At 37.0% G+C, this 23,129-nt stretch overlaps 1 protein-coding gene across 1 annotated transcript in view; it reads right to left on the minus strand.

The window, feature by feature from the left end:
- Positions 1-23,129, minus strand: part of kif1b (kinesin family member 1B) — an 82,920-nt gene that overhangs the window by 36,195 nt on the left and 23,596 nt on the right. The window contains exons 3-16 of the mRNA XM_016257018.1: positions 13,433-13,509; positions 13,075-13,254; positions 12,778-12,843; positions 12,396-12,574; positions 11,215-11,326; positions 10,521-10,598; positions 10,208-10,273; positions 9,792-9,867; positions 9,174-9,252; positions 8,896-9,038; positions 4,992-5,125; positions 2,332-2,411; positions 1,973-2,048; positions 634-713 (exon numbers count right to left, since the gene is read on the minus strand). Of these exons, the coding sequence (XP_016112504.1) occupies positions 634-713; positions 1,973-2,048; positions 2,332-2,411; positions 4,992-5,125; positions 8,896-9,038; positions 9,174-9,252; positions 9,792-9,867; positions 10,208-10,273; positions 10,521-10,598; positions 11,215-11,326; positions 12,396-12,574; positions 12,778-12,843; positions 13,075-13,254; positions 13,433-13,509 (1,426 nt within the window). The remainder of the gene's footprint in view (positions 1-633; positions 714-1,972; positions 2,049-2,331; positions 2,412-4,991; positions 5,126-8,895; positions 9,039-9,173; positions 9,253-9,791; positions 9,868-10,207; positions 10,274-10,520; positions 10,599-11,214; positions 11,327-12,395; positions 12,575-12,777; positions 12,844-13,074; positions 13,255-13,432; positions 13,510-23,129) is intronic.

Consider the following 23,129-nt stretch of genomic DNA (forward strand, 5'->3'; position numbering starts at 1 on the left):
TAGGTTAGGGTTAGGTCAAATAATGTCATATTTGCATTAAAAATGACATAACTGAGCGAATGACACTTAATGACAGTTGTCATAAACATGCATAAAAACCGTCATATTCATGACATGTGTCATGTCATGATTATGTAGGTGTCATGTCAAGATTATGAAGGTGTCATGTCAGTCTTATGCACACCCCTTCAAGTAAAGTGTAACCATAATTTATTTTAATTAACGCAGAAATACTCTGACATCCACATTACAGAACCGTAACCAAGTATAATGCAACAAGTTTTCAGCTTTTTTTTATCTCACAGCAAACTATATATATATATTATAGTGCATCCAGGCTATACATTTTTTACCAGCATGCGTGTTCCCTGGGAATTGAACCCACGACCTTTTGCACTGCTAACGCAATGCTCTACCGCTGAGCCACAGGAACACTATATATATATATTAAATGATAAAGAAGTCTATTATTTTAATTGGCGATGTAGAAAAAATCCTTACATCAAAGCAGTAAAAAACATCATGTCCTTTATAGGACCCTTGACTGGTTGGATATGTAGCAATCATAAGATGCCTCAGTGCAACATACAGACAGCTAAGAAATTTCTGACAGTTCTGAAAGTGATTTCATACCTTGTTATTCCATCTTTGATGTAATAAAGCAGACACTCTGACATCAAAGGATCCTCGTTCAGATTCACTAGGTGAGGGGTCTGTAGGGAAGCAGGGTCAATGATAATGTTAGACACAAAAGTGACTGTCACTAAAACTACAATTACATTAACGGGCCAATTAAAAAGTGAAATAACGAGGTTAAATGCCATTTCAATGATTTATAATGACTCACAGAAAGCCATTAAATGTGGCTTCTTCAAAAGCTGATAATGCACTACATTAATCTCTATCAAGTAAATAACTACAAACTACTGTACGTCATAATCTACTACTATACCAACCTTTTTGGGTGAAAATACCCCATTAAAGTCAGTATAGACTTCACAGGGCCTTTCAACGTAAAGCTAATTGACAGTCAAAATGACAAGATGTCGTCAGAGAAAAAGAGGAGAGAAACTGAATGAAAGCATGAATAAGTAGGCAAATAAAAACAATTAAATAACAGGGAGGAGAGGCCTTGTTTTAGATTCAGGCTAACTGTGTTGATGTGTTTTAGGGTGGAATACTAAAAAGACATAACGCAATTATGGTAAATGTGCTTTCTGGCACACAATGGACATTGTTTTGCAAGCAAAAACATCAGTCCCTACTCTGTAGTTAGAAATATATGTATAAACAAATTATATATTTTTTTATTAAAATACAACATAACACAAATCTGTTGTAAAAGGTGTCTTTACATGTTGACATATCAACATCCAGCCAGACGTTAAATCAGTAACAGCTCTGATGGATTTAACTAATAATGCCAAAAGGCGAAAACTTCTTGTCCTATTTATTAAAAGAACTGATTGTTTAGACTCATGAGAGTCATTCATTTTTGAATCTGTCAAAATCGGTCATGTTGCAAACTGATGCAGGAAACACTATAGCACGCTGTACATAATCTGTACATAAAATGAAATTAAGTGTAATGTGGGAAAATATTATTAACTAGTATTTAGTAATACACAACTATGGCTTGCTAAATGAACTCTATTTTTATTTAATTATTTATTTATTTTTTGGTAGGAATTAAAAAATGCAAATGGGAAAAATATACTTGAATTCTACAAACCTGATTAGAAGAATAAACACTAAAGTCCTCAATAGACAGTGACGTTGGCCTATCAGGACCAAACTAATAGGATTCCATTGCAAGAGGCGAGCAAAACAAAAGATAAAAGAAAAAAAAGGAATGGAAGAAGAATGATGGATGATGAAATACGAAGAAAGAAAGGCCCAGACATGAGAAGGAGGTGACTGGTGCAGACAGTAACGGTGATTAATGATGAAGAGGAGTTTACATGTGTTGTACCTTTTTAGGAGAGAAGACACCCAGGGTTCCCCCATCCTCCCGTATAGCCACTCCCATCTCTGCCAGCAGCGCCTCTCTGAGGGGAGGGAAGGAAAACATCAGGCCCATACTGAATGACATTACATTCAACACCTTAGCAGTTAGCACTAAAGACATCTGGAAAATATTTCTTGAATATTTGAATGTGCATGTTAGTGTTGAGGTCAGTGTGTTACGTGCGATTTGACAGCTGCTTAGGTTTGGTACAGACTGACACCAGCTGAGCACACAGGCACGTAGAAGACACTCCTCATGGGCATGATGGTATGGGCACAGAGACAATAGGAAGGGAGCCAGATGGCACCTAAACCCTCACTGACCTCTCCATACGGATGGCCTCAGTCTTCCTCAGCTTCTCCTCCCAGGTCTCATTCAGCTCGGCTATGATCTTCTCTGACTCCTGCGGGACGGCAGACAAAGAGGGATATTTCAAAGGAAATATATGCTGTGAGGTATAAAACAAGACCTGAAATGTCTAAATATTGCTGGCACAAATATAGACAGACTATATACATAATCTACACTAGCATTCAAAAGTCTGGAACATAAGATTTTTCACCAATATTCATTTATTTGATCAAAAATACATTAAAAAATTTGTGCTGTCAAAACAATTAATCGCAATTAATCGCATCCAAAATAAAAAGTTTTTGTTTATATAATATATGTGTGTACTGTGTATATTTATTATGTATATATAAGAGCACACACATACAGTATATAGTGAAAATATTTACATGTATATATTTATATTCATATAATTTATATAAATATATTTATTATATAAACATAAAATGTATATATTTTTTTATATATATTTATATATTTTTTAATATATATATATATATATATATATATATATATATACACACACACATGTTTGTACTTATATATACACACACACATAATAAATATAAACAGTACACACACATATTATGTGAACAAAAACTTTTATTTTGGATGCGATTAACTGTGATTAATCGTTTGACAGCACTAGTAAAAATACAATATTGTGAAATGCTATTACAATTTTAAAAAATTGATTTTGGTGTTAATGTATTTTAAAACATAATTTATACATCTGATGGATGGATTTTCAGTCTGTCATATGATCCTTTAGAAATCATTCTAATATGCTGATATAGTGCTCAAGAAACATTTCCAGATTGCCATTTCCACACACTTGCCATTGTGACCCGCATGAACTGTGTATAATACTAAGAGGCTTATTCTGCTCTCAGTGTCGGAGCACATTTTGCTATATGTTAAGTCAGACATTGCAAGTTGTGGGAAGGTCATAAATTTCAGGGTCCTATAGCTAAAAGGGCAAAACCAGACCATAAGTCTGCGTGCAATGAGACAAATGCCTGACATGGGGTCAAGAGCAGTAAACACCGTTAAATACGGGAAGCTCAACGCTCATTTTCCTCTATTGTGTCTGGCCCTTATTGTCCTTGTCCAGGAAGAAGACCAGAACCATCTGGCCTAAGAGACAGGAAGCTCCCTCTAGATCCTTCCTAAAGAGTTAACACCCCTGCCATCTGTTCATGTAGAAAGTAACCTGTGAGCTGATCTTTCTGACCAACCCAGATAACTACAGAGGACTAGGAAGACTGGATTATCATTATATTAGATCCGTGTATAGTGTTGGGAAGGTTACTTTGGAAATGTAATAGGTTACAGATTACAAGTTATCCTATTTCAAATGTAATAAGTAGTGTAACTATTTGAATTACTTTATTAAAGTAATGTTACTGATTACTTTGATTACTTTTCTAAATTTCTTAAACAATTTTTTTTCAAATGTTAATCATTTTGAAATCACGTTTTTGAAATCAAATCTTTGCACAGGAAACGGGAAACACTGGCATCTAACAATGCTTTGGAAAAAACTGTTAATCTTAAAAAATAAAGCATTTACATAAACCCAAATAGGAAATTAAAACGGTTATCAAATAAGAATGTGCCATATTCGGTGTCCTAAACTCCTGAAACAATGGTTTCTCATATTTTTGAGCGGTCAATGCAATTTGGGAAAGAAATCAATCAAATCTGTAAGTGTGAGAAAACATTCAGATGTAACCCCCTTTGTAATCTAACATTTTCAGAAGTAACTGTAATTTAATTACATATTTTCTCAGTAACACTTATTATGTAATTACTCCCAAACACTGTGTATACATATACACTACTGGTCAAAATTTTGGAATAATTTTATGTAGAAAATCTGGGAAATATTATGACAATTTAAAATAACTGATTTTTGTTCAAATATATTTAAAAAATGTAATGTATTCCTGTGATGGCAAAGCTAATTTTCAGCAGCCATTACTTTAGTTTTCAGCATCTTATTGTATTTATTTCTTTCAAAAACATTTTAAAAATCCTAATTATTCCAAACTTTTGACCAGTAAGAAAAGGATTGTATGCAGGGAATCACAGGCAACATGTAGTGAGTGGTTTGTGTGTGAACTGACTTCCATCTGATTATGTTATTGACTGAGGTATTGTCAAGGATGCTCTTACATTATTATACATCCATATTTTTGGCTGATAAAAAAGACCAGGTCTATTTCTGTCTGATTTTCTGCCGAACTGCATCGGAGGTTGACGTCACTGGTGCGAGCCACTTGCTGCCCGTAACTATGGAAACTAATGCCTGGAAGCTCTAGCCACGTCTATTTATTCTCTCTCTTTTCCTCCTTTACTATCTCACTAATTTACAGAGAGTCTGTAATGGTGGGTAGGAAAGTAGGACTTCTTTTTTTATACATATGTATGAGAACATGCAAATCATTAAGAGTAGAACATTTTGAATGCAAAAGGTCAGCAGGTGCCTGAAGCACCTCCATTATCTTCTTACACATTGTTAGCTAATTAGTTTTGATTAATTCAAGAGGAAACCTCTGTGACGCCCGGAAATGGTTATTCACTTAAGCCCTTGACTCTTCTTTTGTTTGGAAAATGCTTGTCTGTGTACCTTCAGCCTCTCGATGGCCTCTTCTCCGCCCGGCGTGGACATGATGCGCTCCTGGATGCTTGACACAGACTGGAGCCCTGCCTGGCTGCACAGAGAGCCTGAGGACGGAGAGGCTGTCAGGCAGCCCATTGGTGCTGTGGAGAAATGGCCAGGCCGTTGGTTCTCTGAGGCAAGCAAGTATCTGTGCTTATTGTTGTGTATATCTTTCAGGTCTGAGCCACACAGGAGAGACAGGCGACGCAAAGGAGGAAGAAGCGAAAGTGGTGGAGACAGAAATGTGAGAGAGTACAGGAGACAGAAAGAAAGGAAGGAAGAAAAAGGACAAAGAGGAGGAAAGACCAATGTAAGACACACAGTTCACGTCAAAGGATTACAACAAACACGCCAGTCAGAGAGTCAGATACAGTTCTCACCTCAGGTTTCTATCCCCATTACTTTAAAAATCCTATTCTGTCATATTTAAAACAAGCTATTAAGACTTGTTTCAGGGAATGCATCTAGAATTTAACAGCATTTTTGTCTTGTTCCATTGGCAATTCTTTAGTTGTAAACCTCACTAAATATAGCTTAAATTAACAAATGAAAAAAATAATGGAACAAGACAATTTTGCTTCTTAGGAAAGTTTTTGTTGTTTTAAGAATATTAATTTCTACTACAGTATATAGTATTTTAAAATGTTGTCATTTTTAAAACACTGTATATAATATTTTAATATGTAGATAATGTTCTACACAATTTTGAATCTTAGGTCAATTTGCCTTGTTTTAAGCATAATTTAACAACAGTACATATTATTTTTGAAATTGTCATTTAAAACACTGAATTTAAAATTTTAATATCTGGATGGTAATATTTTATACAATTTTGCTTCTTAGGTCAATTTAACTTTAAGAACATATTACATATTAAGAACAAAATATTAACAATCATTTTTTTAAATAATGTTTTTACTTGAAAATCTATCACTAACTCTCTATTTCTATTTTATCTACTTGTTTTCTTTTTATTTATTAAAAACAAACAAACAAAAAGAAAAAAAATTATCCTCCAACACTAGTGCTCTCTATTCTTTTACAATTCTTTCTATTCTACTTGTTTTCTTTTTAATTATTATTAAAATAATAATAACTTCACCCTCTAAAACTATCTATTCTATCTCTTTTCTATCTACTTTCATTTTTTATTTATTATTATTATTATAAAAAAAAACTTGCCATGTATACTGCGTTAGACTAAACAGGACTTGTCACAACACTTCTATTACCCTCATTTTTAAGTCACTTTGGATAAGAGTGTCTGCTAAATGATTAAATGTAAATAGTTTACTTGAAAGGCACTACCGGTAATTAAGAATAGGATTTTTGAAGTATGCACTTATTTTAAGCATTATGACAATAAATGGCATTAGTTTTTAATAGTAGCATGCATTATATTTAATCAATTATGTAATATTCAACAACATGTGACCTGCAAACAGTGCAGTCGATTATACAAGCTCTTTTAAATGTGATAAATCAGTTTGACTTGATTCTGACCTGGGTGAAAACTGACATCACTTCTCAGATGTGAGAGAAGAGATGGGGGTGGAGGGATTGCATAAAGGTCACAAACCAGGAGAGGGAGGCTTGGGGGGGCTGGAAGAGCAGTATGATAACATGCTGCAGATATAAGCTATAAAACGTCTTTTCCACACGACACATCGCTCTTAAAGTCATGATGCTGTCAATGTTTGGGTGCCACAAAGCTCTTCAAAACTGTGAAGGATGACTAGGAGGGGACTGTGCTTACGAAACCTCTCCCAGGGAGCTTTGACGCAGTTCAGTCGAGCTTTCTGCTGCATATTCACTCTATTGGATTTTATCTGAAAAGACTCTCCTGAAGCAACTAGGCCAACATGGCGGCGTAACAGCACTGCATTACATTACTGTTCATGCGTTCAGATGATGCGATTGAGGCCGCTAGCACACAGACCATGGCAAGCATTTCGGTCAAGTGAAAATGTTCGCTTGCCATATGGTTGTAGCGGTAGAAAGCACAGTGTGCGTTCATCTCTCAGCGCAAATCAAGAACTCCCAGACAGATAGAAAAGCAAATAGCCACCTGAGCTCTGATTCAGTTCTGCAGCTTTTGAAAAGATACACCGAGCTTGCGTAAGAGGATACGAATAACAGGGAAGGAAGAGGATTCAGACACACTTGGACAAAAGCAGCTACGTATTCTTACACTACCACTGCAACTGCTAATCTGCATTTGTAAGATTATGAAAACATGCACCTTTTCTCCGATAGATCATTGTTTTAACATCGTTAATATCGTGACCTGCAATGAACAGTTAAATGACACAATAAAACCTCACTAGGCAGAAAATAAAGAGGAAGTTTACAATAAAGGACAATAACAATTAAACAGCAAAATACAAGATTAAAGGAGATTTGATATGAAAGGGATAGTTCACCTAAAAATGAACATCTTATTTATTCACCCACGTCATTCCAAACCATAAAACTTTTAGCTTTAACGTTAAGCAGAATGTCATGCAATAGATTATTTGAGTAAAATAACAAAATTTAAGTTATTATTCACTAATATTCTTTATTGTGAATAACTGGTCTGTTAAAGTGAAGGATTTTTTCTTATTCTATTTGTTTTAAGAATAAACCATAATACATTTAGTTTAAAACTAGTGGAAAACCAAATGGAACAAGACAAAATCGATTTAAATTGAACATTCATCATTCATTATTATTTGTTATTTTTTCAGATTATGGAGATAAAAGGGGTTCCAATGCCATTTCATGTTGATTTTTAATTCAAGACACATTCGCTAAAAAGACATGTTAACATTACACTATTAAATTACCATCAATTTTTACAATGCATACTGTACGCATGTGTATATATCAATATTATATTTTAAAAATCTGCTTCTTAAGCAAATTTACATTCAGCAGAACGTCATACAAAATTTTTTTTGAGGAAGTCCAAAACTGATTTTCTTTCTTTTAATTGAAAATTATCCATTTGGTTTGTTCATTACACAAAGTATAAATGACCTTTCCTTATATGGAACTGAAGCTAGAACATTCTTGGGCTTCACAAAAGAATACAATAAAGATTTAATGACAACAAAACATTTTGGGGTGAACGATCCCTTTAAGTGCTTCCAGATGCAGTCTATCTGATCTATCATGCTGTAGCATGGGGTTGGGCTTATTTGGAGAAAAGTCTGCCATTAAGACTGCACCATGCCAGACAGTCAATCAAATTAGGGTAAGAGCAAGCATAAAGCCTGCCAGTGGCAATCTAACCCATTCAGTCCATTGCATATTTATCTGTTGTATGTCTGGGATTCCTTGCAGTAAAAAAAAAAAAAAACTGAGGCATGCAAAGCCGACACGTTTGTATTCCAGAAGCAGTGAATAAGCTACTGGTAACAAAAGGGAAGAGCGAGAGGATGCGGCCCCGTCAAGCATATACACACATTTGCTTCCACTTCCAAGGTAATCATCCCCCATTGGCTCGACTGAAGGAAAGCAGGAATAACAGGAGAAGGTCAGAGTTGAGAGGACTAGAAGAGGAATTGACTGACAGAGGCAGTTAGATTTGACTAGACAAAATATTGTGAAGACAAACATGAGATGGAAACACTCCTGGACTTGGATTTTGGAAAACAGTATTGTGATTTCTATCCATCATATCCCTACTCTCCATCACATGTTGATGAAACGGTTAAATGAAGACGTAGAAGGAACAACATGAAGACAATGCAGACTGGGCGAGACTGCAGCATTAGATCAGATCTGAAGAATTTGCCACTTGTGAGCACAGTAAGTGACCTCCTATTTGCCTGGCAATTGGGCATGTATAGAAGTAGTCATTGGGGGGCGCTGTGCCTCGACTTACTGTCCAGAATGTCCCCAAGGCCCTGGGCATGGAGCAGCTCCTTTAGACGCGTCACCTCGTCCTTCAGCTCCCGCACCAGTTTGGCGTTGGGGTCCTCGTTGATGACTGCATTGCACTTGATCTGCTTGGCTCTGTCTGCATATCTGTGAATGAGCAAACAATGACAATGATCCAAACAGCCATTGAGATCACAAGAGTCCCCTTATCAAAATCAAGACTATCTAAGAATGGAAGAGACACTGTTTAATGGGAAGTGGGAGTAGGACGTGAATTCTTACCGGAGTGTGCTGAGCGTTTCATCATAGTTAATGTCAGCAGGACTCAGGGCGGCCACCATAGCTGTCCTCGAGTTCCCTCCTGGTGGACAAGCACAATTACGCAAACAATTAGAAACACCTAGTAATGCAGTAATGCAGTTTCTTTCGACTGGAGTATTGATCCAAGACAGGCCAATGAGTTTAAAGGACGCATCTTCCACAGACCATTAAAGAAAGCACAAGTGTAATTTTATTTTGTTTTAAATGGTTAAAATTCATTTTAAATGCTAAACCTCTGCAATATTTTCCTTTAATAGCTATTGGTTGGCATTGTATGAGAACATTTTAATTCAATCTGTTGAATATAGATCATATTTAGAGGAACAGTTCACCCAAAAAAAAAAAAATCAGTGAATAAGGATTGGGTCTGTCAAGCTGAAAAGAAAAGAAAAGAAAAGAAAATTTTTGTTTTAAATAATGAAGTGGGTGACCTACTCCTTTAAGAGTCCTATCATATTACATAGAGAACTGTTGAATTATTTTGAAATACAGTCAGTTCTATTTTAAATGCTGGTTTATAATACCCATGCAACATAGTTGATACAATCATTCATAATCATTATGGATCATCATCCATACCTAAATTCTCTCTTAGCAGCCATGTCAACACTGAGTCTCGGTAAGGAATGAAGTCAGTCTTCTTTTTCTTCTTGCTCTATTTCAAAACAGCCAGTAAAACATGTTGAAATATAGCAGGTAAATATAGCTACTGCTGTAATAACGAAGGGGCTTCAGGAAATGACTTGATGTATGAGACATCAAGACTAGAATAAGACACTTTTAAGACAAAAGGTTACATGGATAAAGGTTGATAGGTTTAGATCGAGACGGTTCAGTGGTTAGTGACCGTACACCGGGAAAGATTACCTTGCTGGTACAGTTATCCTGGAAAGGGAAGCATTGCCAGGAGAGAGACAGACAGCACACAGAGTTATAGTACTGAAGACATGCAAGCAAACAGGCAGAGAGAGAGACAGGTATTGAACACTACTCACCACCTCAGCCAGCGCTGAAATAACCTTTCCTAGCGTAGTTAAAGATTTATTGATGTTTGCTCCCTCCTAAGAAGCACAAACAGGTGAATAGTCAGTTTTATGATTACATCTAAATGAATACATTTCAGCTTAAAATATGTTTGCAATTAAAACAATCAAACCCTTAAAGGAATAAAAAATAGCTGTGATTTTTATGTTCTGTCATGCATGTCACATTCCCAGAATATTTGCGGCATGTGGAGGAGACTGCAGTCACTTTTACATATGGCAGGTGTTGGTGGAGTTCGAGAGAGGCTGTAAAATTAGTCTGTACCTTCAGTCTGGTTCCTTTGGCCCCTGTTGAGTCAGCACGCTCACTTCCTGCCAGATCCACCAGGCTGATTTTGCTGACCTGAAACCAGACAGCAGAGACACTTTTAGACTGATCAACACACACTAAAAACCTCTTCAGTATGGCATACTATGTATGTGGGAGTCTTTTGTTTCCCATAAGTCTATTAGCAATAGCATCATATACTGTAGGTATTTCTGCCTTGTCCAAATGATTTGTTCTGATGATTCAATCAAACTGATTCAGAAAGCACTTGTTTAACTAAATAATTCAAATCATCCAATAATTTTAGGGTACTTGTAAAATCATTGGTGCATGCATGCACAACTAATTTTGCTAAAGGATGCTTGGGTTATCTTTTCATTTTGCCGTGCTTGAGTTTTGGCCAGCGATTTCGCTGCCAAACTAGATGACTAATATTAGAGCAAAGGCTGAGGCGAGACCTGTGTAGTGAATCTAATGTAGTAGCTCTGTACAATAGCCATTGTGCCTGTGGACCTCATAGAGCAATCTTTGTGTCCGCAGCAATTACACAATGAGCCCCACAAACACAGGATGAGAGGGACGGGTCCCTTTTTCTTTCTACTTGGTACAGGATTTGCTGACTTTGGGTTGCAGGACAAATCTGAGCTCGTGAAATGTCATAATGGCTGTGGATGGGTGTAAAATATCCAACCTTCTCTGTGGACAGGTCTGTCTCGCTGTCATACTTCCTCTGGGTGAAAACGATAGTGAAGACTGCATGAGAGCGGCTGCTTGTCTCATTCATGTTGGTGGCGGCAACAGTTCTGCAGATACAGAGAGCGAAATGAGCGTCATAGGTGTCACATACATATAATTATTTGAGTAAAACAAATGTATAATTATATACAATGGATATTAATGGATATTACATAATGTAATAGTATTTTCTTACATTTCTTGACTTTATTTTTAACATCTGTGTAAAGCTGCATACTATAAAACTAGGGTTTTTAATGGGGGTCAATGCTGAACTCAAAGTAATTTTGTGAAGAATAAATAAACAAAATATAAAATAAATAAAAATATGCATTACAAAAATACAAGAATAAAGATTGAACCATGATGTCAAAGTAAATTTGAGAGGGAAAAAAATTAATTATGCATTAAACAAAAATATGTTTAAAAAGAAAATAATAAATAAATAAAATAAATGAAACATAAATAATAATAATAATAAATAAATAAATAAATGAAAATACGCATTAAACAAAAATATAATTATAGTTAAAAACTGGAATTCAGTAAAATCTTCCATTGTCCATCTCACATTAAAAGTACAATTAAAATATCAAGAACGATTATTTGAATAGATTTGCAACATAAGAATCATAACACAAAAATTTATAGAAATACATTAATATGGTATTATATGCTATTTCAGGCCTGTCCTTTTCTCTTTATCCACCAATCATCTCTTTTTTTTGGCCTGAAAAAGGTTGAAAGGCTGCTTTGGAAGTTCATAGACCGCTCTAGATGCTTATCACCAGAGTGTGAGAGAATAATCCTGGAAAGTGCTAGTAAGTGCAGGAATAAGACATCAACGCAGCTCATGTGCCGGATATGGCACTGGGTGGGATGCTCTTAAGAGAAACAGGCTTTACACGTCACATTCTCCACAAATAAACCCTGGGAATCAGCACGGGAGGATTAGAAGCGTGTTACTCCTTCCAAGAGTCACATTTACACATGACTATCAGTCAGAGTATCACTGGATGAAACAAAACACTTTTCCATTTCCCTCTTGACAAAAAAATCTAACCACTATCCTTCAACAGCAGCACCCAAAGTGGGAAAAAAAAACTTATAAGTACAACAAGTTTTCTTCTCTCTCACCTGGCTTTGTTACCAGCATCCATGAGGTCAGCTATGTCTGTGTAAGAGGTGACGGCCAGTTTTGAGAGGTCTTCAACATACGGCCCAAGTAAAGGATGTTCCCTGACACGCAGGTTCCCTTTATTCTTAGGGTTTAGCAGGTCCCTCACCCGCTCACAGTATATCTCCATATAAGCCACCTACAATGAGCACATAAAAATGAGATATAACTAGCTCTCAATTATTGAACACTTGAGTAAGGCTCTGAACAAGCCCATCATCCCCCATTACTGAGTTAGTAAGCAGTGAGGTAACACAACAAAAACAGCATTTCAACAGATGGAGAGTGTGTGAAGTGAGTCACAGGAATGTACCGAGGAGTCATGATGTGTTTGTTGCTCACCTCCACAGAGTACGAGATCTCCTCATTGTTATTGTCATTGATTTTCTCAAAGAGGTCTTCACAGAGCTGGGAGGGGGACAAAAAGAGCACATTAGGGAGGAGAGAGAGAGCGATCGATACAGAGCACAAATAACTCTACCCCTGCCGGACGTGCTAGACGGAGCGCTAATGTCTTAATGTCTTCTGGCAATGTCTGCTTTGAGATCAGAAACATCTCAGTCGCTGCTGAGCTCTTAAGCATGTCTTTTACTTTGGATCCATTAAGGTGATACTTAAGCTGTGATATTACATACATACCTGAGGAATAATGCCTTCCTGTCCTTCCTCTTGCTTTCCCATCATGGTGTAGGACTTGCCAGCTCCGGTCTGGCCGTAGGCGAAAATACAGACGTTATATCCCTCAAAAGCATGCTGCAACATCTCCTTCCCGATGTCATTGAACACAAGGCTTTGTGACGCAAAGCTGGGGTCGTCCGGCTAGCAGAGAAATTAAGAAAAGAGAACAAAACACGTTAATACAGGCTTTATTTTAGGGCATGATTAATTACAGCTGTAAATCTGACCACATGCACATTTTTTGTCTGAGCCAGCTCAGCGGAAAAAGTAGAAAGAGCACGAAAAGGACAGAAGGAGAAAGAGAGAAAATGAGACTTACTGAGGTGTGAGACCAGTACGAGTAGTCGAAGCTGAAGGATTTTGGTGGTTCCTTTGGGTTCTTGGGGTTCAAAATAGCTGCAAAAGACAGGGGAAAATCAGTGTGATATTTTTTTTCCACAAAAACAGCATGTCAGTTTTTGGAAATTATATCCAGAAGGGTTACATACTATGGCTTTAGAGGACACACCTAGTAACTGACCAAGTGCAAGGTGGCAAGATGGCTGACATACTTTTCATTAATTAGACTATGGTAATAAATTTGTAATTTAAAAATTTGCAAATAAATTCTTTAAAAATCCTACAATGTGATTTTCTGGATTTTTTTTCTCATTTTGTCTCTCATAGTTGAGGTATACCTATGATGAAAATTACAGGCCTCTCTCATCTTTTTAAGTGGGAGAACTTGCACAATTGGTGGCTGACTAAATACTTTTTTTCCCCACTGTATATATATATATATTTTGTTTTTTATTATAAATGAAAATTTTCACTACAGTTCTGTGTTTAATGATTGAAAGTAATGAAATAACAGGATCTTTAATGTGTACTCAAAATTCAAAGTAAAGAAAAAAGCTGAGTGTATGCATTCAAATCTGCTATGAAACAAACACACAACAGTTAACAAACCAATTGTAACAGACGGCACAATAATGGAGCATTAAATAGCACCCTTAATGACAAAAAAGTTAAACAAATGTAAAATAAAATACAAATACCCGATGAAAAACTTAGAAATGTTGCCATATCAACTAAAATGAATAAGTTTAAGTTGACATACTAAAATTACTAAACATAAAAAGAGAAAAATTTAAGCAAAATAGAAATATAAACTCAACTTAATAAAAACTAAAATGAAACCTGAAATTATAACCATAAAAGTCCATTTAAAATATTAATACATTTTATAATAGTAAATAACGCTAAAAAACAATGCCTGGATCTCATTAATAGCTGAGAAACTGAATCAATCACTGTTAAACTGTGATAGTTTTATGCAAAGTGAACTGCTCACCTGCACACAATCATTATTAATGGCTCTAAACTATTGATTATTACCAAATATCAACAACACCATATACGATCAAACGACAGAGATTGAGTCAGCCTCCAAAAAGCCACAAATCACCACTGTAACTAAACCAACATTTAAAATGTCCAACATTTCCATTCATCTGATTGAATGAAATGTCTGTGCAATGAGAAATGAAAGTCACATGTGCATAACTGCTCCACCACCACTGTAAAACACTTGTTTGGGGGCTATTTTTGTTTTCAACAATTGAGAGAGCGGACACATTCACCTCAGCAGGGCCTGTGTAAAAAAAAAAACCTGATGACTCAAAAATGTCTTTGTTTGGGATCAGCAGGTCCATCTGTTGCATGTGACTACCCATAATTCATCCCTTTTTTTCTGTTCACGCAAGGTTCAAATCAAATTTAATCCTGTTTTCACTGACAGATTACACGCATGCTGTCCTCCCAGCAGGTTGCTACATATCCCAGCAGTCTTAATAAACAGGAATCTAAAGGCTTGTCTGGTATTTGGCGTGTCCCAAACATTCAGGCCGACCCTCGTCTCAACACCACCACACCATCAGAATGCTAAGCCTGGGAGTGAGCGGCCCAAAAGGCTGTGGGACCGCAGGAATCTACTGTAGGATATTTATAGGTATCAGAAAGCCAGCTGCTGCTGCAGTCCCCTCAACTGACTCGGAGTTGGCCAGCGTGTTCAGGCCTTGATTCGATCCAGACGAACACATTCCACCGGCAGAGCGCAGGGTGGCGAGGTCAGTTGGCTGGGTGGGCGGAAAAAAAAAAGAGAAAGAGACTGACGAATGGGATGCACACGCTGCTGTCTTAGCAACAATCCAAACAACAACATAACCTTTCCTGTTCCCGCTGCAACAAAAATGACCCATCAGCCCAGAAATGGAGAAATGTGGTGTTTTTCCCTCTTTAATGCATGGGTGGATGGATGAAAGAAGGGAAAGAGGTGTGGATTACACATAAAAAGTCAATGGTCTAATTAAGCATGAGGCTCTCTGCAGTTGAGGCCGTTTGAGCCCCCTGCAATGAGTAAATCTCCCCGCAGCACCTCTGGGACACCGGCTAATCTCACAGAATTAATTTATTATTCAGTGGAAATGAGAGGGGAGGGCTGGGTACTGAGCCACTTCTTTCAGAGAGATACAAGTCGAATATGAGACTAGAAAGTATATAAGGAATATTCAATATACAGGACTATTTGAAATAATTTCGCTGGTGAGTAACTTAACATCACGATTTCATGTGTCCAAAATCACATACTGTCAGAGCAGGTAGTACATTTGATGAAGAACTTGCTGCAAGACTTAAAAAAAAAAGTAAGTTATATACGGCAGCATGTGTGGTTTGCAAATTAATTGCATTCATACTACATTGTCATTTGTCTTACGATGTCAGCTGCGTCACTTCTCCGCCACTCACGACTCTCTCTCTTGTGGCCTCATGGGATAGTCAGGCTAAGTGTTCAACAGATGAACACTATGAATGTCATACTTTTCAGCTACTATTCACCTAATATAACTGCCTATTAGGGATGCACAATATTTTTGGAATGTGATCGCAATCGGCCGATAAAGGCTTAGAATGTAAGCATCAGCAGATACTTAGGGGGCGCTGTTGGCCTACTTGTAATAAAATGACAAGTAAAATACACAAATAACATTAAGATAATTGTGTTTCTTAATAAATTAAGCAGTAATTGATATCATAAAATCACAAGTCTGTTTTGATTTAAAAGGTCAGAAGCTATAGCTTCCATCAATAAAAATCACAAACATGACACTTGTAAATTAAATAATATAATATATACAGATTTATTCAGTAATGTGTAATATATGTTTTCAAATGGATTATGAAAACTGAAATACAGGGACCTCTAAAAGATTTTTAGAATTTTTACAGCTTTTTTGCTTCAGACCATCTATTAATGTTAATCAACATTTAAGCTTTCAACTGCATCTAACAACAAAAAAAAAAAACATCTCTCATTAAAAAATTTTTTTTAAATTTTTTTAAGTCAGGAGAGACTTTGTGTTGTTTCAAAACAAAATATAAATATCGGCACTGGTTAACAAATTATTTGAAAAATATCGGGATATCGGCAAAAATCGAATATTGTGCATTACTACTGGGTATTCAAACTAAAGAATCTTTTCACATACCATTTTTCGCACAGGCATATTAGTAGCCATATTTAGGCATATTAGTAGACATATTCGGACAAAGGGCTCATCTCTTGAGTATAACAGATAAGACTCAGATTTAAACATAAATAATAATAGAGTTGGTAAATTCAATTATTTATATGGATCAGTTTAAACTATTTATGAAAATAGATTTCTGATTCAGGGTTTCATTTGATTAAAAAATATTCTTCCCTGTGTTCAATTACGGAACAACAGTGTGAAAGTGATCATTTTGAACTTGACTTTAGACAAATATTCTTGAATTAAACTGAATTTACCTAAGTTAAAGTTTTTTGGTCAAAATCTAGTTTTAAAATAATACAATTTTTATTTTTAGGAGGAAGCTAGCAGTTAACATCAAAGCTAGTATAAGCCATTTCGGAGGAAATACATAAATCGAGATATTAAATATTATCAAAAGGCTAAGGGGTAGGACAAATCTGCAGGACCATCCATAGACTGTATCTTAAAAAGTTTTCTTGGAGAAGGCATCTTTCTCAGCAGGCTGGTCAATTGTGTGTCTGTTTGGAAAGACAACTGATACGTTCCCAGGTTGGTGAAAGCAGGTCCTTTCCTCAAGTCCTGCATCCTCACATGGTCAATGTGACCGAGGACAGACCTGTGTCATTCAGGAGAAAGAGAGGCTAAATAAAGAGCGCTTACACCTCTGACCTAAGGCCAAATGGAAACTGGAGCAGTGGGTAAAACACACAGGGATTTACATTACTGCAGTCATTCTGCCCCTCTTTCCTGGAACAAAATGCACAGAGGGTCTATAAATGCCTCTCCCATCATGCACCGTGTTCCCCAGTCATATCAGAACACTGATGAGATGGGAAGATCAACACGGGGGCCGAAAGACAGGTGGACAACCGGCAAGCCTGGCCTTGCTCACTCACATACGCACATGTGTGGGTCACTCATGTCTGTTTCTGTATCAGTGTGACGCAGACAGGTTTCATTCTGCTATTTTCAATTGAAAGGGTAAATGCGAAAGGATTTTGCATTCAAAGTGCAGTTATGTATTCATTAAAGTCCATAAAACCTCTAAGGAAAACACCCTTGCATTAAAAGAAAACACAAAGAGTTCTAATGATCTTATGTTGCCGTTCTATCAATGTCTCCTACATCAGCACAACTCAAGCCATAGCAAAAGTTAAACCTGCTACCATGATGACCACCACACTGAACAGTGGCATACAGAAATAAGAACCATCATCTGCGTTATTCAATTTAATTTTGTACTGCTCCCTCAAAGACATGTGCCTTGTTTTCAGTCTTGAAATATAAAACCAAATTATGTGACAATTGTAATGCCATTAGACTGTTAAAAATTCACATATTCATGGTTTAAAATCCCTTAAATCTGGCTGAACATGTGGAAGACTCTAAATGAAAGCATTAGGATTTGTAAATTAGACATTAAGCCAGACATTAGGCCTGAGAAGATTCAATATACTGTACATCAACAGTGAAACCGAGCATAGAGGTAAGTGACGCTGTGCTTATATAAAAAATGTAAAAAAAGGAAAAAAAGGGGGTACAGTATACGGTACATGCATTTTGTTCATATCTGAAGAGGAATCAGATGGCTGAGGATAGTCTAGTCATGCCAACCTCCTCAAAACTGTGAATGACAGTTTGAAGCGAACATGAGGCTAATTGGTACAGAGGTGGCTGAAATGGTGAATAACCACTTAAAACAACCTCTCAATCCATCCAATTATGTCTGGACAAAACACTTCAGCAGACCACAACCCATCAGCCAATGGAGAGCCGCTCATTATACAAATGCACAACTAAACGTGCTACTCACTCCTCCCAAACAATGTCCTGACCCTAATCCCCAAACCACTCCAGCAGATGTCAGCTGAATGTCATCATGTGATCATCAAAACCAAAGTCTGACTGGATGTTTAACTCATTTGAACGCACAAACACAACACTGGTTCGGCAGGATATTCCAGACAGAATCAATTACACAAATTCTCACTTTCTGCAGACAATTGACAAACCAATTCAAGGGTGGATGAAGTTGGCACAGCAAAAACACAAAGATGCACATGGTGGTTTTCCTGCTAGGATGCCTGGGTACAGATGCAAGACGACTAATGGCTTTCATCACTGTAGGAAACTCAAGCAGGAGGGATTTTAAATGAGTTAGCAGACTGCACCACCTGACCCGTGTGTGCACAGGAAAAGCTTAGAGGAAAGAATGAAAAACCCATCTGGCTGCTCAAAGCGTATCAAATTTCAGACTGTGATGATAAACCTGGGCTTATTTCAGATAGTGTGAGATGACCTGAGAATAGCAGGCATGCCTGGCCTAATGCGGTGGAATATGTGTCTCCAGCTTTGCTCTTTAGCCCACAGGCAAATCAATATCCACCGTTAACAGCCTGCAGTGGTTTTAAAAGCCAGAATTATAATACGAACAAACAAAAACAGGCATTAAACTGTTGAAATATATCCTCGGGAGTACCATAAGAGAACAAGCTGTATCGCTGCAGGGAAAATACATTTTAGCAGCCTGCGGAAAACTTTCGATTCAGCCTTGTTTCAGAAAAGTTTATGTACTATTGACTAACAGTTTGATTTGAAATGCGTTGCCAGGTTTTTGTTTTCAAAACAAAGCACAACACAAAACAAAAACAATAAAAATAAAATGTAAAAAAAATAAATAAAATAAAAAAATAAAACAAAGACAAAATAAACAAAAAAATACTAAATTTAAAAATAAAAAGTCACGTACGGGACAAATCAATTAGGCCCAAAATACGGGATGTCCCGGTTGGCAACCCCACTCATAACACCAAAAAAACAAAAAAAAACAAATCTAAGACCAACACTGATAGCAAAACAAATTTCCACCTGCTAAGATTTACATCCAGAATAGCATCTGCGGACACCGATCTGGCCTGCTGTATCCTAAAGAGGAAAGCTTAAAGAGGACAGTGCGTGTTCCCATCGGGAATGATCTATGAACTGCACACCCATCTGCCTGTAGAGGCAGTAGAGAGAAAAACACAGGCTCCACATTCTACTCACAGGTGCTGAAGATCACACGCAACCACAAATCATCACGAAACTAGCAAATGCTAAGGGTGTACAGCAGACTGAACCACACTGCTTGTGCCCACAAACCCTTGAGTAGGCCTAGTCTGTCACTCTTCTCTTTAGACATTTCAAAGGCGAGGAATACAATAATAAATTGACCTACATGCCAACAGAGAAGTGATCTGTGGAAGTTTGGGACTCAAAGTATGCATTATCACAATCACTAACAAAGTGATACTCTTATTATATATCACAATATGTCAATTACAAAATTAAACCAAGGACTCTCCTAAAAGAGTTCGAGAACAAAGTGTTCGAATATCAGTGTAATCTTACACAGAGTGATGAAAAAAACATGGACACAGAGATGTTGTGGTTAAAAAAAACTGACTTCCTTATAGCACTGCAAGTTCCTCATAAACAGCATTCGAATGTGTGATATCACAACAATATATGCCATCCATCAGACTGTGCAATCTGAGAATGGTTTTGAACAAGGGCATTTGAGGATACAGACAGAGTCTGTAATGTGCATTAAGCTCATCTTCTCGTTTCTGAGCAGCACTGGGTTCAGTTACTGCATGAAGTCTCAGCATGCCGTCCACACAGTTTTCATGTCGCCTGGTGAAAGAGAAAGAAAACAGGAAGGCTGAAGAACAATACTGAGCTAAAGCAGCACAGCCAGAGAATGCCAGGCTCTCTACAAAACATGAGGTCATCGGTTATGACTGTATAGAGGCCTATGCCATTTTCAGAGACCTACCACAATGAAAACGACTCTTAAAATCAACTTCTTTTTTGTTAAGGAAGACATGGTATGCCTGTATATACACAGTGCTACAAGAAGTAGAATTAGTACTAGTCTATACTGTTGTAATTTATACATTTACAAATGTATGAATATAATTATGAAAAAAAAAATATTATAATAATATATTAACTATTTAATTAAAAACAGATTTAACATGGACTGCTTTCCTCTGGTCTAGGGCTGCACGATAAGTCACATGCGATATTTAACGCGCATCTTGTCAGTAAAGCCGGTTCTTTAATCAGCTGTAAATCTCCATTACGTGCGGGCTTTCACATGGAGCAGCATTTACCACACAGAGCCGTTGTTCACCGACAAGCTGCGCAAAACATGCGCAAAATATGATCATGATTTTGTTAAATATCGCATACGATTTATCGTGCAGCCCTACTCTGGTCTCATAATGTTTGTTTATGTTCGATCAATGCAGACATGGAAAAGGTGCTCAGAAGAGGACTGAATGATTATTATCATCATCATCCAGCACTGGAGATTAGGAGTACGAGTCGGATAAGAGAGGGAGAAATCACTAGAAAAGTGAAGCTCTGTCCAGCTGCCAACAAGATGTCCGGAGTGCCCCGTCTATTTCTGAAGCAGCAGATGGCAGGTGCTGCCTCACATACTGACAGCTCCTCAACGAAAGGAAGAAATGGGCAGATTTCTGATCTTAGACCTTAGACCGTCACACTACATTCTGCAAAACAGCATGGGACATGTGCTGTGTACACACACATGCACACACACACTTTTAAATGTGGACTGTGAACTATTTCTGTGATTTTCAAACTTATCTTATTCTGAATCCTTGAAGCACAGCCAAGTACATACAGTGTGACAATAACGTGCTAACAAGCATACACAAACATACTGTACACAGGAGAAAACAGCATCAGGTTCAGAGCAGCATATTATTTGTCAGTGTGTGAGAGTGTAAGACACCTCTTCAGTTTCAGTCAGGACTAGCAGACATGTTCCACTCCTTATAAATCACCATTCACACCACTGGAAACGGGAAAGTCCAGGAAGCTGAACTAATTTTACAGATCACCAGCTAAACATAGGCCAATGAATACAGACTGCAGACATTCTTGAATGGCCCAACAACTGTTAGGCCTATATAAAATTATGAAATAATATAAAATACAAAAATATTAACATACAAATAATTTTTGTATATAAATGTATTGTTATTAGTGGTTGACCAATATATCGCCACGGCCGATATATCGGCCGATATTTGGCATTTTTCAAATATTGGCATCGGCCAATAAGTTTTCCTGTTCGGCCGATGCGTTTGAGTTGGGACTTTTATTTTGACGTCGCTGAGAACAGCAAAGCTCAGCTTCACTGGAGATGTGCGATCGACAAACTTTAAACTCGTGATTTTAAATTATGCTCCGCTATATGCATTTGCTCACTGCCATATTCATGTCATTTCCACTGTGTGCTGTATGTAAAATGAGTGTTACCATGGCTTTATTTGAAAAAAATATGATTTCCAATGCAATAGAATCCCAGAATACTGAGTGCCCTGTTGGTTACAGTGCTTACTTCCTTTTTAATTATATTTTTATTAAATATTTATTTGTGAAAAATACTTGTCATCTAAAGTACAAGTATGTTTATTTTACACATTTATTTTTTTATTCCATTTTCAAATGATTTCAAATGTCTTAAATATTAATTAAATTACATAAAATTATATTGGCTTTATAATCGGCCACCCTGCTTTCCAAGATATCGGTATCAGGTGTCAAAAAACCAATATCGGTTGACCACTAATTGTTATCATTACTATTACTAACATTAATTAAAATAAATTACTGTCAGTATTACTTAGTTATTGCATCTATTTTCAATAAATCATCTCTAAGCTGTGAGAGGGCGTGCATTACTATGAATTGTTTTAAGCAATCATACTGTACATAAGACCCTATGATACACACTTTCTTGATTACTGAATTTCAAAACATGAATTCCGCTCATAGCACAATAATCTTCAATATTTAGTTCAAGAGAACACAACAAGTGAAGACAGAAAACAATAACTCTGAGCCCACAAAGCTTTTGTTTATTAGGCTTTGGATAGACTCGTTTCTTTGCGTCTCCACCAACACCATAATGACTTTGGCCTAGTATGAACTGAGAGATCATTAAACTCCTCCCACCACAGGCCCAAGATCTACAGAACAATAAAGAGAACTTTTAAAGTTCTCGGAAGTGATTAATTGAACCCATATTTTCGTCTACACGCTCATGCGTTTGTGTATACTAGAGGTTAGCTGAAGGGCATTAGCACGGCATGTGATACCGCAGTTTTCAATGTGGGTGCGGACCAGGCCTCCAACTCCAGACAGAGTCCAGACCACAGGTACACCATGCCAAATGACTGGCGGCCAGGACAGACTCAGTGTTTTTCTTCTAAATTCTGCTTTTCATTGCCATGAATATAGAATACAGAATGAATAAAAGTAGTGGCCACTACTAGCCGTGCCTGGACTACAAAGCTCTATCTGTTGCCACTCTCATATTCAGTTCACAGTTCATTCAGGTTCTAAGACAGAAACCAGAACTGGGGGTGGGTGGGTGGGGGGGGG

The sequence above is a fragment of the Sinocyclocheilus grahami genome, unplaced genomic scaffold, assembly GCF_001515645.1.
Source record: "Sinocyclocheilus grahami isolate Dianchi unplaced genomic scaffold, SAMN03320097.WGS_v1.1 scaffold29.1, whole genome shotgun sequence".
In the NCBI taxonomy this organism is placed as follows: Eukaryota; Metazoa; Chordata; class Actinopteri; order Cypriniformes; family Cyprinidae; genus Sinocyclocheilus; species Sinocyclocheilus grahami.